The following is a 22,434-nucleotide window of genomic DNA, read 5'->3' as shown; positions in this document are numbered from 1 at the left end:
AGACTGTAGCCCACCAGCCACCTCTGTTCTAAAAGTCATGTTTTTTCAGTTCAGTAGCTCAGTCGTGTCTGACACTGCGACCTCGTGGACTGTAGCACGCCAGGCCTCCCTGTCCATCACCAACTCCCAGAGTTCACTCAAACTCATGTCCCTTGAGTTTGATGCCATCCAACCATCTCATCCTCTGTCTTCCCCTCTCCTCCTACCTTCAATCTTTGAATCAAGCATTAGGGTCTTTTCAAATGAGTCGGTTCTCCGCATCAGATGGCCAAAGTATTGGAGTTTCAACTTCAGCATAATCTTTCTAATGAATATTCAGGACTGATTTCCTTTAGGATGGACTGGTCGGATCTCCTTGCAGTCCAAGGGACTCTCAAGAGTCTTCTCCAACACCACAGTTCAGAAGCATCAGTTCTTCGGCGCTCGGCTTTCTTTGTGGTCCAACTCTCACATCCATACATGACTACTGGAAAAACCATAGCCTTGACTAGATAGACTTTTGTTGTCAAAGTAATGTCTCTGCTTTTTAATATGCTGTCTAGGTTGGTCATAGCTTTTTTTCCAAGGAGCAAGCGTCTTTTAATTTCATGGCTGCAGTCACCATCTGCAGTGATTTTGGAGCCCAAGAAAGTAAAGTCTGCCACTGTTCCCATTGTTTCCCCATCTATTTACCATGAAATGATGACCAGATGCTATGATCTTAGTTTTATGAATGTTGTGTTTTATGCCAACTTTTTCAGTCTCCTCTTTCACTTTCATCAAGAAGCTTGATGTTTTCAGTCTTCTCTTTCACTTCCATCAAGAGGCTTCATCATGTTTTATGGTGTGTGCTTATAGTCTTGACTTAAAAAATTTTTATTTGCCTTTTTTATTTTAGGAAAAAAAATATTACCATTCAAGGAAATGTATCTTGCTATTAATTGGCATTCTTTTTTTTTTTTTAATATACCTAGATATTTATTTTCCAAATATTTTCTTCCATTCCATTGGTTGTCACTTCACTCTGATGATTGTTTCTTTTGCTATGTAGAAGCTCTTTAGTTTGATGCATACCCACTTATTTTTTTTTTTAGCTTACTAAACCGATTTTATTTTTTAACTTAACAATAATGTATTGATTTTGCCATATATCAGAGTGACCCCTTGATGATTAGTACTAACAGTGTCACACTCTGGTCTGCTCAATGTAAAATCTTTTAACCTGGAGGGAATAAAATGCTAATTTTTTTAATTGCTTTGTTGTCAGTATAATTATCAAGTTAGAATGACTGAAAGGCTTCTTAGGAGCCCTCTTGTGGAGTGAATCCAGAATATAAAATAACCCTGTAAGGGCTTATAGCCTGTGTTACTTGAGAGTGAACTTGATCTCCAGTTCAGTTGAGACCAGAAAGGGTCAGATCTGAGTTCTAGGGGTGTCCTAACATTAATTGGGTAATCTCCGTAAGTTAATCCCTTCTGTGATAGAGCAAAGAGCATAATGTGCATTTTCATTTACAAATATTTGTTGAGCTGCAAGGTGCCAACTTTCTTTAATACAAATAGTAATAAAAGGCCACTTCCCGCTTGACTTTCGGGATCTTAGTTTCCCAACCAGGAATTGAATCCGTACCTGTGGCAGTGAAAACACAAGAGTCCTAACCACTGGACCGCCAGGGAATTCCCAGAAGGAAACATTATTGAGTACTTACTGTTTGTTCAGTTCAGTCGCTCAGTCATGTCCGACTCTTTGCAACCCCATGGACTGCAGCATGCCAGGCCTCGCTGTCCATCACCAGCTCTCAGAGTTTACTCAGACTCACGTCCGTTGAGACAGTGATACCATCCAACCATCTCATCCTCTGTTGTCCCCTTCTCCTCCCGCCTTCAATCTTTCCCAGCATCAGGGTCTTTTCAAATGAGTCGGTTCTTTGCATCAGGTGGCCAAAGTATTGGAGTTTCAGCTTCAGCATCCGTCTGTCCAATGAATATTCAGAGTTGATTTCCTTTAGGATGGACTGGTTGGATCTCCTTGTAGTCCAGGGGACTCTCAAGAGTCTTCTCCAACACCAGTTCTAAAGCATCAATGCTTCAGCGCTCAGCTTTCTTTGTATTCCAACTCTCACATCCATACATGACTACTGGAAAAGCCATAGCTTTCACGAGATGAACATTTGTTGACAAAATAATGTTTCTGCTTTTTAGTATGCTGTCTAGATTGGTCATAACTTTTCTTCCAAGGAGCAAGTGTCTTTTAATTTCATGGCTGCAGTCACCATCTGCAGTGATTTTGGAGCCTCAAAAAATAAAGTCAGCCACTGTTTCCCCATCTATTTCCCATGAAGTGATGGGACCGGATGCCATGATCTTTGTTTTCTGAATGTTGTTAGCACTTAATAAATCCTATCCTGAGTGCTAGTTGTACAGTGAACAGAAATCAACCTGGTGCTTTCCCTTATGGAATATTATACACATATTGGGTGATAACACCATTATTTTTATTTGAATCACGTCAGAGTTCACATTTAGCATTCAGATGGTAAAGAATCTGCCTGCAATGTGGGAGACCTGGGTTGGATCCCTGGGTTGGGAAGATCCCGTGGACAAGGAACTGGCAACCCACTCCAGTATTCTTGCCTTAATAATCTTGCCTGGAGAATCCCGTGGACAGAGCAGCCTGGCAGGCTACAGTCCACAGGGTCACAAAGAGTTGGGCACAACTGAGCGACTCACACACACGTGCTTTGACTGAGGCCACGTTATAGAAGTTGCTTCACAGTTGAATCTCAGTTCACTAAAATGCATTTAATTTTATTAAATGAAGCTATGAGAGAATCACACAATATTTCAAAGCAAACTAAGGATTAAACTTCCTGCTTCCTGCTCAGTCCAACCAACTGTGTAAATTCACATAGTCTTGCTGGTTTGGGTGTGTCTGAAAATAAAGGCAAATGTCTTTTTTAAAGAGATCCACCCACAGCATTCCTGGCATATATATCTCCACACATTTGTTAGAGACGTAGGAACTCTGAAAATTGCCTTACTTTTTATTCGTATGTTCTATTGAGAAAAAACAGTTTAAACAATTTCAGAGTTAAAAGGTGAGTTAGGTACTGGTATTCAAACACAGTGTTCTTACAGCAAAATATTTTTATAGTTTTTTTTTTTTTTAAAGGGTCAGGATGTTATTTTTCTTGTGTTTTAAATGATCTTGATTTTGCTTTGTCCAGCTTAATAGCTTGCTTACATGTTATTACTTTTAAACAATTTTTTAATCTTCAAATATTGACTTATTTTTAACTATTCTATTCTGAACACTTTACAGCTTTGCTCCTGCATAAAAGTTTACTATGCACTAGATGTTAACACAGACTTCCATCTCTCGGGAAGAGATGGATAAAGACCTAAGTCAGTTTTATGAATAGTTTTCAGAAGTTCTTTAGGCATCAAATTGAATTAGTACCAACAGATTCCATGTATCTTGCCTATGCAAATGTCTTTCCTCCATCAAATATAGTAATTTCTTCCCAAACTGTTCTGACTTGTAGCATTCTAGTAGCTTTCTCAAGCTAACATTCCCAGGATACAGAAATCTAAAATATATTTAGTCCTTGGATCAGGTTGCCTGAGAGGCCAAGAAAGAGTCTTCTATTCCTTTGGAATTCTTCTTAACTCGAGTACAGTGCTCAATTGAAAATATATGTTCCTGGTAAATTGTGATTATAAATTGTGATGGAAAGGGAAGCCTGGCGTGCTGCAGTCCATGGGGTCACAAAGAGTCGGACAAGACTGAGCAACTGAACTGAAATTGTGATTGACCATCCTCACAGCAGTTGGTTGTTTCAGAGTTAGGATTAAAAGTACATACAAACTACTTCAGTGGAAATTTACTCTAAAGCAACATTTCCATTAAAATTGAACAAAGAGTAATCCTATGGGATCAAAAGTATAGTACCTTGGTGTTTATGTGTTAAAATTTGGATATCCCAAAAAAAGGAAGCTAGGCATAATCTTACAGTGTTTGGAAAGAGTCACTAGGTCAGGATGAAGGAGAACAGAATGATTTCAGGACTGTTACTGATCACTCTTAACAGTTTTTCCCCTCGTGTTAGATTTCACTTTGCTTTATACAATGCTGGATCACTGTTATGTAAGCATTTGACTTCTGCACATAATTTATTTGTGTTAGCACTAACAACAAAGGCCAGTATAAACTGTGAGTTTTCATAGGGCCTCGTGGTGATAATTATTTGAAATGCTATGGCTTGATGACTTTAAGAATATAAGCTAGTAAAACATTTATGAATGTTTTATTTTATTCTAAAACTGAATTTACTTTTGATTATTTGTAAGCTAATATGCCTGTTTTCAGAACAGGCTTTCTCTTTGTCCATTTCTGTTTTCTTCATTAGAACAAAGAAAATTATGCATTCTTCAACTATACCATTTTAGGATCTCTTTCATAAAATAAAACGATAGAAATCAGTGTTAAGTGTTTTTCTTAGACAGTCCTTCTTCCCTTGTTTCTCTTTGCTGTTCATCTAAAATATATGTAACTTGAAACTTATTTCCATTGAAAAAAATTGTGCCCTGCTTAGAACTTAGTGGATGTTTGGATTTTTTTTTTTTTTTTTGACAATTACTTAGAGAATTCTGAAGGTTACACATCTGTCGGGACTCAGATTTTAAGTAGTAATCTTTTGCTTACCATGACTGAAATAAACATTTTTAACTTCCCTTTTAGATACATCATGTTACAGAAAATGGAGGACTGTATAAAAGACCCTTTAATGAAGGTTTTGAAGAAACACCAATGCTGGTTGCTGTGCTTACTTATGTGGGGTATGGTGTCCTCACTCTCTTTGGATATCTTCGAGATTTCTTGAGGCATTGGAGAATTGAAAAGTGTCACCATGCAACCGAAAGAGAGGAACAAAAGGTAATTGTCAGTCTTTGATTCTGTAAATGGAAGCCTCTTATCTTGCTATTTTCACTGATTTTTTTTCTCTAGGCATTGGGTATACATTAAAATTTTAAAAAGTAATAATAATCTAGATGCAGTTAGATGAAAACATTCCACAAGGAAAGTGAGGACAAGAAATCAGAGGATCTAACATAATTTCATCATCACAAAAATCTATACTTACTTAATGGCTAAGAAAGCTGCAGTTCACAGGTTAAGCAATGTTTCCCAAGATGTGTGATGTTAGAACTGGCTTGTGGAGACGGGTCTGTTCACAGTACCGTATGGTGTCCCAAGTTGTGTACAGTCTTCAGGAAAGATCGTGTTCTTCAGAACACGTGTTGTGTTTTGTCATAGACGTGTTGTACACTCCTGTCTTGTTCACAGGTCGCCTCTACTCCCCAAAACACAGACCCTCAAGCAGAATGTGACTGAGCTACTCTGTTTCCATGGAAGGCAGTCTTGTTTTAGTCATGGTAAACAGAGATGTAATGCTTGTCTCTGGGGAGGAGACCGTCTTCCCCTCACCTCACTTTTCTCTGCATACTCCTTTGTGCCTCTGTAGTGAAGTATAATATACATGTATTATCTGCTCTTTAAAAAATTGTTGTAAATCAGCTATACTCCAATAAAATACAAACAAACAAAGCCTAAGGTGTCTTGTACTAAGGAACAACAGTATGTTTTTTCTCAAACCAAAACTTTCGTTATGGGCATTTTTTAAGTTTTTCGATTTTATTATTTTAAATGATAAAAGATTTTCTTTTTCCCATAATAAATGTTTTTTTTTCCTTTTTCCATTGAAAAAAATAAGTAAATAGAATCAGAGTGAAATAACGTCCGATCTTGCAAAAAGCAAACTTGAGTGTTCTCGCATGGGAAGTATGGAGAGGGTGGCCCTCCAGGCCAGGGCATGTGCTCGATCAGAGAAGGGATTCGGAAGTTGGGCGCTCGTGGCCCACCGAACCTCTCACTTTCATGGGGCGGCGTAAGAGGAGCGAGGCAGACGTGGTGGCGGTGAGACCAGCACTGAGAGGGGACAGTGATACTGGGAGTAGATGGCGAGACGCGGGGAGGGGAATAAAGCGCCAGGAAACACGAGGGAGGAAAGGGCGTCCTCAGCTCCTAGGAGGCGGAAACCAGTCAGCATGGGGATTGGGGATCCTGAAACTGGGAGAACTGAGGAGCCAGGCCCTCTTCTCTCAGTCAACCATGCTGTCCCCTCCCCAGCCCCAGAGCCACAGGCTGCCCTTCCTTGTTGCCCTAACTGACGCAAGCAAAACCCTGCTTTCTGAACTCTAGAACTCATTCTGAATGCCAGCCTAGAAAGTGCATGTGTGAGAAGCTGTGTTTGAATGTTTGGTAGGCAGCGAGAGGTCATAGGCAGTTTTGAGCAGGGGAGTGACTGGAGAGTGTGCACAGCTGGTGTGTGCTTTCACAGTGTGATGGAAGAACAGATGAACCCGTGGGATGCATCTGAACTCCTTTGTGAAGGAGGACATTGTCTTCGGAACTTGTTTCACGTCTCCAGAGGGTAAATTGACTGTTTGGAAGCATTGGGACTGCCTGTGTGTGTACTTCACTTTGTGTAGAAGGATTGGAACACGTAGATTTTCTTCTTAAATCTGATTCTGTTGAGGAAACACAAACACTTCAAAATCATAGGCCTTTGCAAAGCACCGTGCAGGTAAATAGTACTTGGATTATATGCAGACGTAGAACAAAAAAGTAAGCTGAGTAGCACAGAGTGAATCAGGAAATAATTCTTGAAGGAAGTAACGGGAGGAAAAAAAAGAAAAAGGAAGTAACGGGAGGAAGTATGTAGAACAGAGGGGACATTTACCTATAGAGTTTGTTCATGGGACGACTGTACTCAGTCATTCAAATCCATTTCAGTAGGATTTTCATAGTAGATGGCATTAGCAGCTAAAACCTGAATTCTGCCATTTTCTTGTAACAGTTCAGCTTTTAGAAGGGAAGGAAGGTTTCTTTGGCTTTATGGTAGATCGTGTGCGTCTTTTTATGCTGGATTAGATGTAGTGAGAGGGATAGGCCATTTTTAAAGTGTTGGCACCGGAAAGAGGGGAGGGAAAGTGCTTGCTTAGGATCGTAAAATGCAAATATAATGTTGTTACTTTCTTATTTTCCTGAGTGAGTGGTGCTTGTAACCACATCCTTATTTTTTCCCTCATTCCATTACAAAAGAGAGCCTCTTAAACTATTTATGTTAGTTCTTCTTTCTATGTTGCTTTGGGTAGAAATGAACCACACAGTCATGCTAGTAAAGGTGAGTTTTGCATAGGGGTGTTCTGTTTTACATAACTTGCATAAAATTGTTGGAATTCTTTACTGCTTGATTCTCTGTTACTAGTGGTGTTTTGGATGAAAATGTTTTTTTCTCAGTCTGATTTCTTTATTATGTGAAGTGAAGCTAGTAGTCAGAAACATGTATGTGATAGATAACAGTAAAAGCTTGAGTTAATAAAAATGTTCCAACATCTAAATAGGAAATACCCAGAAGTCAGGGGCAAATCATGGTGGGTAGTTACCACACGGGCTTCCCTGGTGGCTCAGCGGTAAAGAATCTGCCTGCAGTGCTGGAGACTCAGGTTCAGTCCCTGCATCAGGAAGATTACCTGGAGGAAGAAGTGGCAACCCACTCCAGTCTTCTTGTCTGGAGAATCCCCATGGACAGAGGAGCCTGGCGGGCTGCAAAGAAGCGGCCACAGCTGAGCGACTAAGCACAGCACATCGCCAGTTAACAATGTCGTGATAGTTTGAAGTGAACAGTGAAGGGACTCAGCCATATATATACTTGTATCACTCTCCTCCAAACTCCCCTCCCATCCAGGCTGCCACATAACACTGGGCCAGAGTTCCGTGTGGTCTACAGTAGGCCCCTGTTCGTTATCCAACACTTTTTTTTCTTCTAATGCTTGTTTATTCATTTAATTTTGTCTGTGCTGGGTCTTCGTTACCGTGGGAGCTGCTGTCTTCTAGTTGCAGTGCTCGAGCCTCTTGCTGTGTGGCTTTTCTTGTTGGGGAGCACAGGCTCTAGGGCTTTAGGGCTTTAGTAGCTGTGGCACGTGGGCTCAGTAGCTGCAGCTCAGGTTCCAGAGCACGGGCTCAGTTGCCCGGCAGCATGTGGGATCTTCCCTCATCAGGGATCAAACTTGTGTTTCCTGCGTTGGCAGGTGGATACTTTACCACTGAACCTCCAAGGAAGTCCCCTGCTTTTTTGTTTTTTTTTTAAACAGCTTTATTGAGATATAATTCATATACCATGAAGGGCACCTGTTTAAAACGTACAGTTGAATGATTTTTATTACTATTTACAGAAAACATACAGCCAGCACCATAAGCTAATCTTAGAGCGTTTTCATTATCTGAAAAAGGAACCCATATGTAATAACAATCTCCCTTCCTCCCTCACCCCACGCTTAGTAGCCACTAATCTACTTTCTGTCTCTAAAGATTTCATATAAATGGGATCATACAGTGTATAATTTTTTGTGTCTGGCTTCTTTCACTTGGAATGTTTTTGGAATTCATCCATGTATAAAAAGTGAAAAAAAGTGAAAGTGTTAGTCGCTCCATTGTGTCTGACTCTTTGCAACCCCATCGACTGTGCCCACCAGGCTTCTCTGTCCATGGGGTTCTCCAGGCAAGAATACTAGAGTGGGGTGTCATTCTCTTCTCCAGGGGATCTTCTCGACCCAGGGATTGAACCCGGGTCTCCTGCATCACAGGTAGATTATTTACTGTCTGAGCCACCAGGGAAGCCCCATGGTGTAGTATTTCAATTATTCATTTTTTTTTGCTAAATCACATTTCATGGTATAGAATAGTTGTCTGTTTTTATTTCTTCTAGGGATTTCTCACTGGGCATCTAAATCTAGAATAAACCACAGAAATGTTACCACTTTCCCCTTTTGCACTAGTGATGTTACTAGGTTTGCAAGAGTTTCCCTGTCACCTATTAGGCTTTTTTGTTTATAGCAACAATGTAGCTTTTTTTAGAAAGTTTTTTTGACTTTTGAATCTTGAGGTCTCTCTTTCGTTATTTAGCTGTTCTTTGCATTCAGCAGTTTGAAACTGTTTTTACTGTTAACTCAGGATGTGGAAGTTTAAAAAACAGATGTCCTATCCCCTATGCTCAGTCATTCCAAGTTTAAATTGAGTATCGTTGCAGTGTCAAACTGGCAAACCGATTTCAAAATGCTTATTATGATAAAGTTTAAAAACAATAATAAAATTCATAGGTCCCAGAGATTGCCTGTAAGCCCTCAACAGCTCTTAGATCCCAGTGTAAGAAACCATGTTGAGGTTTCCTTAGATTTCAAGCTATATTTTGGTTTTGTTGCTTCTCATTAGAACCTTTGGAAAATGCCTTAACATCTTTGGTAGTAGATGACTGAAAATGTAAAAGAACAGTCTTCTCTACCTAAGTGTGGCTGTCCAGGCTGTCCAGTAGAGCTGGTCATGGATAACACAGGCCAGTGCTCTGCTCCTGATCACTGCACAGTCAGTGCTGGCGTCTGGGATTCCTGAGTCAGCTTGGCCTCAGTTTGTCCTATATCACATCATTGCAAGTAGCATAGATGGTTATTTCTCCCATCTCAGGAGAAAACCTTCTCTCAATCCTTTCTCCTCATTTATGGCTCCTTTCTTCTTTTAAAGCAGAGTTCTTCAATGTAGCAATGTCTTTCTTTCTGCTTTCCACTGAACCCACTCCAGTCCAGATTTTGCCCCAACACTTCAACTGAAACGACTCCCATATTGCAACGTCTTAGTCCTTCTCAGTCTTCGTCCTGTTTGGCCTCTCAGCATTTGACCCAGTTGGTCACTCCCTCCTTCTGAAGCATTTTGCTCACTTGTTTCCTAGACCCGATTGCCTGTTTTCCCCCTGTCTTTCTGGCTGTTTTCTCTTATCCTCTCCTGCTGCATCCTCGTCATTTGCCCACCTTCTCAGTGTGGATGTAGGTGTGGCACAGGCTTCATGCTTAGTCCTCTTCTCCTCTCATCTGTACTCACTCTCTTGGTGATTTCATCTGCTCTTTTGGTTTTCAGTGCCCCTCTGTACGACGAGAATGTCTAAATACATGTCTCTAGCACTGTCTCCTTCAGTGGGCTCTGCACTGTGTAGGTAGCTGCCCACTTGGCATCTCCACATAGGCCCCGCAAACTCTGCTTGTCTAAAACTGAGCTGACATACCCTTCTCTAATCAACCAGCAGTCTTCCCTATCTCCGTGAATAACAGTTCTCTTCTTCCAGTTGCTTAGGCTTTGGAGTTACTCCTCTTCTTCTTTTTGGCATATGCCTTTTGTGGTCCATTAGGAAATTCAGACTTCACCCCTTTTAATCAATCTTAATTTATCACCTGCTGCTGCTGCTAAATCGCTTCAGTCCTGTCCGACTCTGTGCGACCCAATGGACGACAGCCCACCAGGCTCCCCTGTCCCTGGGATTCTCCAGGCAAGGACACTGGAGTGGGTTGCCATTTCCTTCTCCAATGCATGAAAGTGAAAAGTGAAAGTGAAGTCGCTCCGTCGTGTCCGACCCTCAGCGACCTCCGTCCGTGGGATTTTCCAGGCAAGAGTGCTGGAGTGGGGTGCCATCGCCTTCTCCGAATTTATCACCTATGCATAATTTATTGTTTACTTAGCCTCTCACTCCTCTGCTCCAGGCACACTGGTCTCTTTGCATTTCCTCAAGGTTCTAAGTAAGTATACTCTTGCCTCGATGCCATTGCACTTGCTGTTCACCTGCCGGGAAAGCTCTGCCCCAGGTAGTCTTGTGGATGGTTTCCTTGCTTTCTCTTCCTCATTGTACCCTGGCCACCCTAGCTAAGTTTCAGCATGATGCCAGCATTTTACATCCTGCTTCTCTGTTTGATTTTTGTTTTCATTAGCACTTTCACTACTGACATACTTTATATTTTATACATGTGTCTTGTTTCAATATCTGTTTCTTCCACCAAAGCATAAATTCCACAAGGGCAAAGAGTATTACTTTCTTTTTGTTCACTGTATAATCGGTGCCTGAAAGACTGCTTGGCACATGTTAATGTATCATATTACACATTCAGTTAAGTGTCTAAGAGGTAAGTGCTAAGATGTGAGTGGTGGTAATAATTACAGTGAAAAGTTCTGGGCTTTGAACTGATGTATTCACAGTCCTGTGTGTGTTTGTGTGTGTGTGTATACATATTCAGATGCAGACACACAGATGACCCACTTTTAGATTTAGAGAAAACAAATGTCTCTAATCTTGAAATCTCATTTTATGCTTTCACTGATGTTACAGAAACAGCAAGGAAGTGACCTCCTATAACATTAAAAACATGAAAGAACACACAGTAAGTAACGTGATTTACATGAATAATAGGGAAAGCTCTTGACCACAATTCAGAGATTTTAAAGTCACTAGCTTAATACTTTTCTCAGGTTATTTCACCTGATTGTCTTCATTAAGTAGAGCTAGAGATGACATTGTTAGTTTATAACACCCCTAGCCACATAATGCTTTTTTTTTAATTAATTTTTATTGGAGTTCCTTTACAATGTTGTGTTAGTTTCTGCTGTACAGCAAAGTGAGCCAGCTGTGCATGTGCATATATTCCCTCTTTTGGATTGCTTTTCATTTTCGTTACTTCTTCAGGTGGGAATTATATAGGATTTTCAAATTCTCTTAATTTAAGTATTGAAACAATTTTGTCATGCTTCAGCTATCTCTGGACATACCTTATGAGGTTATTTCCTTCTCTAGAAAAGGAAGTGTTGCCAAAATAAAAATTTAGACCATTAAAGACTTTTTATCATTAGCCTGTCTCTGATATGCGGTATCCTCTTTGTCATGCTTCCTAGGTGGCTCAGTGGTAAAGAACCCACTTGCTAATGCAGGACCTGCAGGGATTTGACCCCTGGGCTGGGAAGATTCCCTGGAGGAGGAAATAGCAAACTCACTCCAGTGTTCTTGTCTGGATAATCCGTGGACGGAGGAGGGGGTGGGTGGGGGGGTAGTCCGTGGGGTCTCAGAGTCAGACATGACTGAGCACACACACAGTCAGTCATCCTGTTTATCACCATGAAATGTCTTAACAGTACTGTAGTAACCCATAAACAGCATTCAGTTCAGTTCAGCTGCTCAGTTGTGTCCCGACTCTTTGTGACCCCGTGAATCGCAGCACACCAGGCCTCCCTGTCCATCACCAACTCCCAGAGTTCACTCAGACTCACGTCCATCGAGTCAGTGATGCCATCCAGCCATCTCATCCTCTGTCGTCGCCTTCTCCTCCTGCCCCTAATCCCTCCCAGTATCAGGGTCTTTTCCAATGAGTCAACTCTTTGCATAAGGTGGCCAAAGTATTGGAGTTTTAGCTTCAGCATCAGTCCTTCCAGTGAACACCCAGGACTGATCTCCTTTAGGATGGACTGGTTGGATCTCCTTGCAGTCCAAGGGACTCTCAAGAGTCTTTTCCAGCCCACAGTTCAAAAGCATCAATTCTTTAGCACTCAGCTTTCTTCACAGTCCAACTCTCACATCCATACATGACCACTGGAAAAACCATAGCCTTGACTAGACGGACCTTTGTTGGCAAAGTAATGTCCCTGCTTTTGAATATACTATCTAGGTTGGTCGTAACTTTCCTTCCAAGGAGTAAGCGTCTTAATTTCATGGCTGCAGTCACCATCTGCAGTGATTTTTGGAGCCCAAAAAAATAAAATCTGACACTGTTTCCACTGTTTCTCCATCTATTTCCCATGAAGTGATGGGACCAGATGCCATGATCTTCTTCAGTTTTCTGAATGTTGAGCTTTAAGCCAACTTTTTCACTCTCCTCTTTCACTTTCATCAAGAGGCTTTTGAGTTCCTCTTCACTTTGTGCCATAAGGGTGGTGTCATCTGCATATCTGAGGTTATTGATATTTCTCCTGGCAATCTTGATTCTAGCTTGTGCTTCTTCCAGCCCAGCGTTTCTCATGATGTACTCTGCACATAAGTTAAATAATCAGGGTGACAATATACAGCCTTGACGTACTCCTTTTCCTATTTGGAACCAGTCTGTTGTTCCATGTCCAGTTCTAACTGTTGCTTCCTGACCTGCATATAGGTTTCTCAAGAGGCAGGTCAGGTGGGCTGGTATTCCCATCTCTTTCAGAATTTTCCACAGTTTATTGTGATCCACACAGTCAAAGGCTTTGGCATAGTCAATAAAGCAGAAATAGATGTTTTTCTAGAGCATTTTTAAAGCAAAGGTTTCCGGTGTGTAGCCTTCAGTTTCAGTGGCCGAAGGTTTGGAAGCACCCTGATGTTTCCCGAATAGCTACGTGCCTTAGTGTCAGCAGACACAGTGGGTTTTCTTGCGGTCAGATGTTAAAGCAAATTGGGTTACATGCTGTTGAGCCAGGCAGTTCAACAGACTTTGTCATGTAAAACTTCTGTGTGAGATTTATTGAAAAATGCTCTTTCCTTTACTTTTTAACCTGTTTATTGGTTATATATAACCAATATATACATATGTACACCACACATCTTGAAAGGTTAATAAAAAAGTGGATGTGGTTGTAATGAGTGCTTATATAAGTGAGCAGTGATGAAACTACCACCTTAGAGGTAACACATTGCTGTCACGTCAGAAACCGCACCCCCACATGTCGCTTCTCAGTCCTGCCTTTTCCCTCTCCCTTAGGCTAGCGATTGTCTTGACTTTTCTTTATGGTTTTATCATCTGCATGTATATCTATAAGCAATACAATTTAGTTAAGCCCAGTTTTGAACATTCTATAAATGGATTTGCATTGTGTGTATGTTTTGTGCCTTAGTTTATGTATTCAGCATAGGATTCAGCTGTCTTATGGTGTACTTCTGCTTCATTTGTTTTCATCGCTGAATAGAATCCCAATGTAAGAGTATAACTAATAAAGTTTATCTACTCTAGTGTCAGTGGACATTGAGGCTTTTTTTTTTTTTTTCCAGTTTTTGTCAGTGACTCATAAAGCTGCTGTCAGTTTTCTAATGTATGTTTCCTGAACATGTATCTATGAATTTCTCAAGTCTTAGAATACATGGGTTATAGAATATGCGTGTCTTCAACTTTACTAAATAGTAACAAACTTTTTCAAAGTGATTGTACTATTTTTTACACTTACCAGCTGTGTTTGAGAGTTCTCATTGTTCCACATCCTAACCAACAATTACTATTGTCAGAATTAAATTTTTTTTTTTGCCAGTTCTGGTGTATTTATGTCTGGTATCTCATTGTAGTTTTAATTTGCATTTCTCAATTGCCCAATTAAGCTAAACACTTTTGCATTATGTTTAATGATTATTTGATGTTTCTATTTTGTGAAGTGCCAGTTAAAATCTTTGGCCTGTTTATCTCTTGGCTTTCTCTTTTGTTTTGTTTTTTTCTTAGCTGTTTATAGGAAATTTTTATGTCCTCTAGAAGACATTTTACAATTGTCTAAGCCCATTTTGTGACTTGTCTTGCCACTCTGTGTATATCTTTTTAAAAAACTTATTTGTTTTTGATTGAAGAATAATTGCTTTACAGTATTGTGTTGGTTTCTACCAAACATCAGCGTGAATCAGCCTTAAGTTTTCTGTGTGTGTCTTTTAATGAACAGAAGTTCTTTTAAAGTAAGCAGATTTATCCGTCTTCCTTTATGAATAGTGCCTTTGTACTTTGTTTAAGGTATTTTGTTCTAAATCTGTGAATTTGTTTTCCTGTTTTCGTTGCATTTTAAATAATAAATATACATCAAATCACATGAAAATACCAATATTTGACCATTTTTGAACTGCTAAAATGATAATTTCAATGTGATTCAGTCTAATAAGATAAAGAAGGAAGAGCATATATCTGGACATAGTATAGATGTGTAAAGGTGTATAATATGGCTGTATATAATATGGTTGGTAAGTTAAACTTAGGTTGTGATAGAAATTATTAATTCTTAAAAAATTGCTTCCCTGTGCTATAATTAGTACCTATTTTACCTATTTTTACATGAGAGAAATAAACTAGCTGTCAGAAAGTGGGCCCCTGGCTTTTGACCTCTGCAGTTCAAGTAAAACATTCCCTCAGGGATTCTTGTCATCTGTGTCACTTACTTCCTGTGGCTGAAAGACTGGTTTGAACGCAGAATAAGCACAGGCTTGTTCAGCCATTTTTCTATATGGATGTATGTACCCGCACATGGCCCCATTATTCGGCTTTTCAGAGAAAGCTTCTTCGTCATGGGGCCAAAATCCTTTTATACAGTATATGCTGGAGTTTTATTTATTTTTTTTTTAGCTGCATTGTGCAGCTTATGGAATCTTAGTTCCCCAACCAAAGACTGAACCCAGGCCCAACAGCAGTGAAGCTCCGAGTCTTAACCCCTGGACCACCAGGGAATTCCCTGGAGTTTTGTCTTGAGACATTTGGGAAATGCTAGCTTTGCAGCCGGAGAAAGCAATGGCAACCGACTCCAGTACTCTTGCCTGGAAAATCCCATGGACAGGGGAGCCTGGTAGGTTGCAGTTCATGGGGTCGCTACGGAGTTGGACACGACTGAGTGACTTCACTTTCACTTTTCACTTTCATGCATTGGAAGGAAATGGCACCCCACTCCAGTGTTCTTGCCTGGAGAATCCCAGGGACAGAGGAGCCTGGTGGGCTGCCATCTGTGGGGTCGCACAGAATTGGACACGACTGAAGCGACTTAGCAGCAGCAGCTTTGCAGCCATCGCTTATTATAGCCTGTCTCTCACACTGCCGATGAACTGCAAGCTCAGCTTTTACTCCTCTACCCCCAATGTGGCTCTTATTTATTGGGTTGGAGAAAAGGTTTGTTTGGTTTTTCCTGGCTCTAGTAGCACTTAGTTGTCTTTAACTCATTCAAAAATTTTGTTAGATTGTATTGTGACAGGTGTTACATCAGTGTGCATTTTAATAAAATTATCAAAATTGCTGAATTTTTGTGTAGCTATTTAAATATTGAAGATGGAAGAGAAAAGAAAAACATTTTCTCCATGTTGAGAAAAGAAAGTGGAAGTGTTAGTTGTTCATTTGTGTCTGACTTGCAACCCTTGGACTGTAACCCACCAGGCTCCTCTCTGTCCATGGAATTTTCCAGGCAAGAATAGTGGAGTGGGTAGCCATTCCGTTCTCCAAGGGATCTTCCCAACCCAGAGATCAAACCCTGGTATCTTGTATTGCAGGCAGATTCTATGTTTTATTATTTCAAGAAAGGTAAAAATGCAGCTGAAACACACAAAAAAATATTTGTATGGTGTATGGAGAAGGTACTTATCTATCAAAAGTGGTTTGTGAAGTTTCATGCTGGAGATTTTTCACCAGATGATGCTTTACCATCGGGGAGACCAGTTGAAGTTGATTAACTAATGTGTCAAATCAAGACATTAATTGAGAACAACCAACATTATAGCATATTAAAGAGCAGAGACATTACTTTGCCAACAAAGGTCCGTCTAGTCAAGGCTATGGTTTTTCCAGTGGTCATGTATGGATGTGAGAGTTGGACTGTGAAGAAAGCTGAGTGCCGAAGAATTGATGCTTTTGAACTGTGGTGTTGGAGAAGACTCTTGAGAGTCCCTTGGACTGCAAGGAGATCCAACCAGTCCATCCTAAAGGAGATCAGTCCTGGGTGTTCACTGGAAGGACTGATGCTGAAGCTGAAAGTCCAATACTTTGGCCACCTCGTGCGAAGAGTTGACTCATTGGAAAAGACCGTGATGCTGGGAGGGATTAGGGGCAGGAGGAGAAGGGGATGACAGAGGAAGGCTGGATGGCATCACTGACTCGATGGACGTGAGTCTGAGTGAACTCCGGGAGTTGCTGAGGGACAGGGAGGCCTGGCGTGCTGCAATTCATGGGGTCACAAAGAGTTGGACACAACTAAGCAACTGAACTGAACATTATATCACACAGGAGATAGGTAACATATTCAAAATATCCAGATAAAGCGTTGGAAATAATTTACACCTGCTTGGTTATGGTAATCACTTTGATGTTTGGATTCCACATAAGTGAATAAAAACCTTCTTGACCATGTTTCCACATGTGATTCTCTACTGAAATATGATGAAAAGTTCCATTTTTATAACAAGCTGTGATGGGCAATGAAAAGTGGATACTATACAATAATGTTGGAACGAAAAGAGATCATAGGGCAAGCGAATTGAACACCAAAGGCTTTGTTGGTCTTCATCCAATTAATTCCAACAAGTATTGCTTCCTCTTAGAGCAACTGAAAGCACTTGACAAAAAGCATCTGGAATTAGTCAACAGAAAGTGCATAATCTTCCGTCAGGATGCTGCAAGACTGCATGTTTCTTTAATGACCAGGCAAAAACTGTTACAGCTTGGCTGGGAAGTTCTGATACATCTGTCATATTCACCAGACATTGCACCTTTGGATTTCCATTTATTTCGAACTTTACAAAATTCTCTTAGTAGGAAAAATTTCAACTCCCTGGAAGACTGTAAAAGGCACCTGGAACAGTTCTTTGCTCAAAATGATAGAAAGTTTAGGGAAGGTGGAATTATGAAGTTGCCTAAAAAATAGCAGAAGGTAATGGAACAAAATGGTGAATATGTTCAGTAAAGTTCTTGGTGAAAATGAAAATGTTTTTTATTTTTAAGAATCTGCCTGCAGTGCAGGAGAGCCCAGTTTGATTCCTGGGTCGGGAAGTTTGGTTGTATGCTCAGATGGTAAAGAATCCACCTGTAGTGCTGGAGACCTGGGTTCAATCCCTGGGTTGGGAAGATCCCCTGGAGAAGGGAAAGGCTACCCACTCCATTATTCTTGCCTGGAGAATCCCCATGGGCAGGAAAGCCTTGCAGGCTACAGTCCATGGTGTCACAAAGAGTCGGACACAATTGAGTGACTAAGCACAGCACAGACCCACTTCAGTATTCTTGGGCTTCATGGTGGCTCAGATGGTAAAGAATCCACCTGCAGTGCGGGAGACCTGGGTTCGATCCCTGGGTTGGGGAGATCCCCTGGAAAAGGGTGTGGCATCCCATTCCAGTACTGTTACTTGGAGAATCCCCAAGGACAGAGGAGCCTGGTGGGCTATAGTCCCTGGGTCGCAAAGAGTTGGACACGACTGACGAACTAAGCACACAGCACACAAAAAACTGAAGAAGCTTTTTGGCCCACCGAATATTTGAGTAGTAAACTTCCAGTTGTGACAGACAGAGCATCTGTGGATATTTTCTCTTCAGTTCAGTTCAGTTCAGTCGCTCAGTCATGTCCGACTCTTTACCAGTTGCAGGAGAGATGGTATCAGGTACCACAAATTCCGGAGAACTTTGTGACTTTACTTCAGCTTTATTTAAGGAGATTTTTATCTACTGTGAGGTTTATTTATTTAGTAGGCACTTTAGAGTCCAGTGTCCTAGAAGGTTGTTAATTTTAAAGTTTTATGTAGAGCCTTCTTTAGCAGCGAAAATCTTTTACAGAATAAGGCTTAAAGTTTTAATATTTTTGATTAGCTTATTTAAAAGATTAATTTGGGTTGGCACCAAGCCCAGATCTGAGGGCTAGAAGCTCAGTAGTTTGCTGACTGTTGTAAAACTCTGGTATAGTTTTCTTCTGTTTTGTTTACCAATTACCCTCAAGTAGACCTCATGTGGTCTGGTCACTCTGCTCTGAGCAGAACATTATGTCTTAATTAAAGCTCCACTGTGACTATTTTTTATAGACTTAGAATTTAGCGTAACTTATAAGGGAGATCTTTAAAGTCTAAAGTCTTGATCATGGAAATTCATTTTGAGATTTTTTTTAAAACTCCCATCCAAGGAAAGAAACCTAAGACAGGTGTCTTTCTATAACCTACCTTTTAGTTTTTCTTATTTATAATTCTTCTTTGGATTAATTTCCTTTTGATCCTTGAAAATATGCAGAGAATGGAATCTTAATTTTGGAATTATTTTTCTTGGTTGAAATTGGAATTATAGGATTTTATGGCATTTCCCCTAGTACATTATGGGGCAGAGATGGAGCAGAGTACAGTGTTATTAAGGTTATTAGAAGGGAAAATCATTTATTGACAGAATTGTACAACTAAGTTTTATTTTTATGAGGTCTGCTTTACGAAGTTAAATTCTTTGACCCTACTTTCATGCAATCGTGTAGTGACTTGCAACCATTTTCTTAGAGCTCATCGGTCAAAGCTAAGTGATTTTTATCTGGTTGAGTTGTTTAAAACAACAGAAAGAATGGATGCCTTCCCAAATGTTTTCCGTATCAGTTAATTCTGAATAACTGACCTCTCCTTCTAAAGTGCTCTTGTACTATGAAAAGAGAAGTTGTGCAGAGAAACTCAGTTAAACATATGGCATCTCACCATTCGTTGGCAGGACTTTGTGTCACTGTACCAGGATTTCGAGAACTTCTACACGAGGAATCTCTACATGAGGATCAGAGACAACTGGAACCGGCCCATCTGCAGTGTGCCTGGAGCCAGGGTGGACATTATGGAGAGACAGTCTCATGACTACAACTGGTCCTTCAAGTGAGTCTTGGTTGGGAAATTATTTCAGTGGATTTCTTCACCTTAGAAGATTTTCTGTTGCAGTTAGAGTATTCTGTCAAAGCAGGAGTAGAAGTATTGAGAGTGCAATACAGCATGATTAACTTTCTTGCATGTTGTTCATTGTTTTGGAGATTTTTAAAATGCATCTCTCTGTGACATCTGCCACTGTTGGATTATAACTGAAAAAAAATTGGACTTACTGAAAAGAACACACACAAAGAAAAATCGTCCTTTTTGTTGGGCCGTTTAGTAGAGTCAAGTGTCTGAATTTATTTATGGATATTTTGATTTCTGAGATGATTCAAGGAGTGTTTTTACTTAAATGGATTGAACTGTTTAGAAAACTAATTTTTTTTAATTGGAGGATAATTAGTTTGCCATACATCAACATGAATCAGCCATAGGTATATATATATGTCCTCTCCCATTTGAACCTCCCTCCATCTCCCACCCATGCCAGCGCTCTAGGTTGTCACAGAGCACAGATTAGAAGATTTTATATATTGATAAAATTTTGTTTATATTGTGCAAGCTTTTCATGGTTGTATGGTCATTATTATTATCTTTTTTTTTAAAGATAATACAAATAAAGTGAAGGTCTCCTATGAGAACTAACCACTGTCCTTTTGCAAATCCACCTCTCCACAAATGCTCACTTCCTAGAGATGACCATTATTATCAGTTGATTGTATATTATTCCTCCAGATATTTTCTGTGGCGTATGTATGTAGTGTATTACGGGGGTTGCACACAGTGTTTTGATTATGGGATCTTAATATAGAAAGTATTTTACATCTTGCTTTTTTGCTTGCTAACATATCAGTAACATCTTTCTTGTGCCTATTCACCAAGCTCATTATTTGTAGTGGCTACTTAGTATTCTAAAATATAGATACATATAATGTAGAACACATTGGGCTGCCTCATCCTATCTTAAAAACCCCAGATCTCTGAGTTAAGACAGCAGCAGTTAATTCTTTGTTTATACTTCATGACCATCTTAGACCAGTAAAGCCTCTGAACTGTGATCCTTATTCTGGGGTCCAGGGCTGACTGTTCTTCCACCGTGTGGAATGTCACTGATCCATGTGCCTGAGAAAGGGACATGGTAGGTGAATTGTGTAGTAACTTGAAGGATCCTTAAGCATATATCCTTTTATATGTGTGTAGGAATTGCTCAGTCAAAAATATGTATTGAGTTGGCCAAAAAGTTCATTCAAAAACGATAGGTTTGTTAGGTAAGTACTGCCAAACTGCCCTCCAAAAGGAAAAGATACTCTTATCTACAGCTTATGAAAGTGTCCTGGCCAACACTGAATATGGTCAGATTTTTCTTTTTTTTTTTTTTAATTAAAAAATTTTTCAGAGTCATGCTGCATGGCTTGTGGGATCTTAGAGTTTCCTGGCCAGGAATTGAACCCAGGCTACAACAGTGAAAGCGTCAAGTCCTAATCACTGGACCGACCACCAGGGAATTCCCATGATGTAGTTAGTTTTTAAACATCCCTATTGATAAGTGAAAATTGATATTTTGTTTTAATGTCCACCTTCCTAATTGGTAGTGAGTCTGAGCTGCTTTTCATGGAGACCATATTCTCTCTTAATTCCTACAGATGGTGCTTCCTTTTGTATTATCAATAAGTTTATTATCACATGTAAGTATTTGACTTGCTCCTGAATTTCATGAACTTTTATGCTGTTGAAATACAGGTACACAGGGAATGTAATTAAAGATGTTATAAACATGGGTTCCTACAACTATCTCGGATTTGCGAGGAACACTGGACCATGTCAGGAGGCAGCTGCCAAAGTCCTAGAGGAGTATGGAGTTGGAGTGTGCAGCACTCGGCAGGAAATTGGTAAGCATAGGCTATTAGTTTGGTCAGCTCATGTTCTTAACTCTTTTTCTCAGGAGGGAAAATACTGATACAGAGCTAGAATATGAACATCCAAATACATACTTTGCTGTGGAGTTTAGATCAAGTAAAGAATGCTTTATTTTTCTGAAGTGATGGATGATTTTAATGCTTCAGTGTGTTTTGAGATATTTTTATCTTTTCCATTATGTTTTACATACATACTATCTCTAGAAAAGTTCCATTAGGTATTTGTTTCATTTATAGCTTTAATGTTGACTTTATTGGTTAAATGATAGTGATTGAGAGAACTTTTTACTGGTATACTGAGCCCATGGGCAAATGAGGGTTAACCTGCTTCCATACTGGTAAATTGGGGCTAATAGTAATTCCTACCTTATAGGGCTGTTTCAAGAATTAAATAGGCTGATTCATGTAAAGTGCTTATACCGTGGTAAACCCTCAATAAATGTTAACTCTTTTATTATTATTACAAGTCTATAAAACATAAAAGCGAACAGTTGTCTACAAAGAGATTTAGTTTATTTAAGCTCAAAGGAAGAGTCTTAATTTTTGTATCTTGTTGAAGAGAACTGATAACCATAAAAGTTATAAGACAACTTTCTGGATATTTATTCCTGTGGATCACCCCAAAACTTAGTAGGTTAAAGAGTTGTTCATTATGGTTTCTCATGGGTCTAGAGAATGGCAAGTGCTGCTGAGTCGTTCTTCCTTGGGATCCCCAGTGATGTGCTTAAGGGAGCCTTATGCAGTGATGACACAGAGTGACCACACCTTGTATCTTTATGGCCCTTTATGAATTGCTCGAACATCTTATCTCTTTTGATCTTTATAACAATGTCATGAGGTAGATAGAGCAGATGTTATTATTGGTGTTAAACAGATAAGAAACAGAGGCCCAGAGAGGATAAATCACTTGCTTAAGCTTTAAAGAACACATAGCATCCTAATTCAGCAGTCTTCTCTCTCAGCATTGTTTCTCTTCTACATGTAGCCAGTATCATTGATGAACGTTGTTCCTTATGGATTTGAGCACTGATTTAAAATCATAATACAAAGTTAGGGAA

General features: G+C 39.9%; 1 protein-coding gene across 1 annotated transcript in view; it reads left to right on the top strand.

Annotated features, from left to right (window-relative positions):
- SPTLC2 (serine palmitoyltransferase long chain base subunit 2) overlaps positions 1–22,434 on the top strand; it is a 100,185-nt gene that overhangs the window by 20,532 nt on the left and 57,219 nt on the right. Inside the window, exons 2-4 of the mRNA XM_070797917.1 lie at positions 4,721–4,915; positions 19,315–19,469; positions 21,201–21,349. Coding sequence (XP_070654018.1) covers positions 4,721–4,915; positions 19,315–19,469; positions 21,201–21,349 — 499 coding nt within the window. The remainder of the gene's footprint in view (positions 1–4,720; positions 4,916–19,314; positions 19,470–21,200; positions 21,350–22,434) is intronic.

The sequence above is a fragment of the Bos indicus genome, chromosome 10, assembly GCF_029378745.1.
Source record: "Bos indicus isolate NIAB-ARS_2022 breed Sahiwal x Tharparkar chromosome 10, NIAB-ARS_B.indTharparkar_mat_pri_1.0, whole genome shotgun sequence".
Taxonomy (NCBI): domain Eukaryota; kingdom Metazoa; phylum Chordata; class Mammalia; order Artiodactyla; family Bovidae; genus Bos; species Bos indicus.
This window is presented reverse-complemented; position numbering and strand designations above follow the sequence as displayed.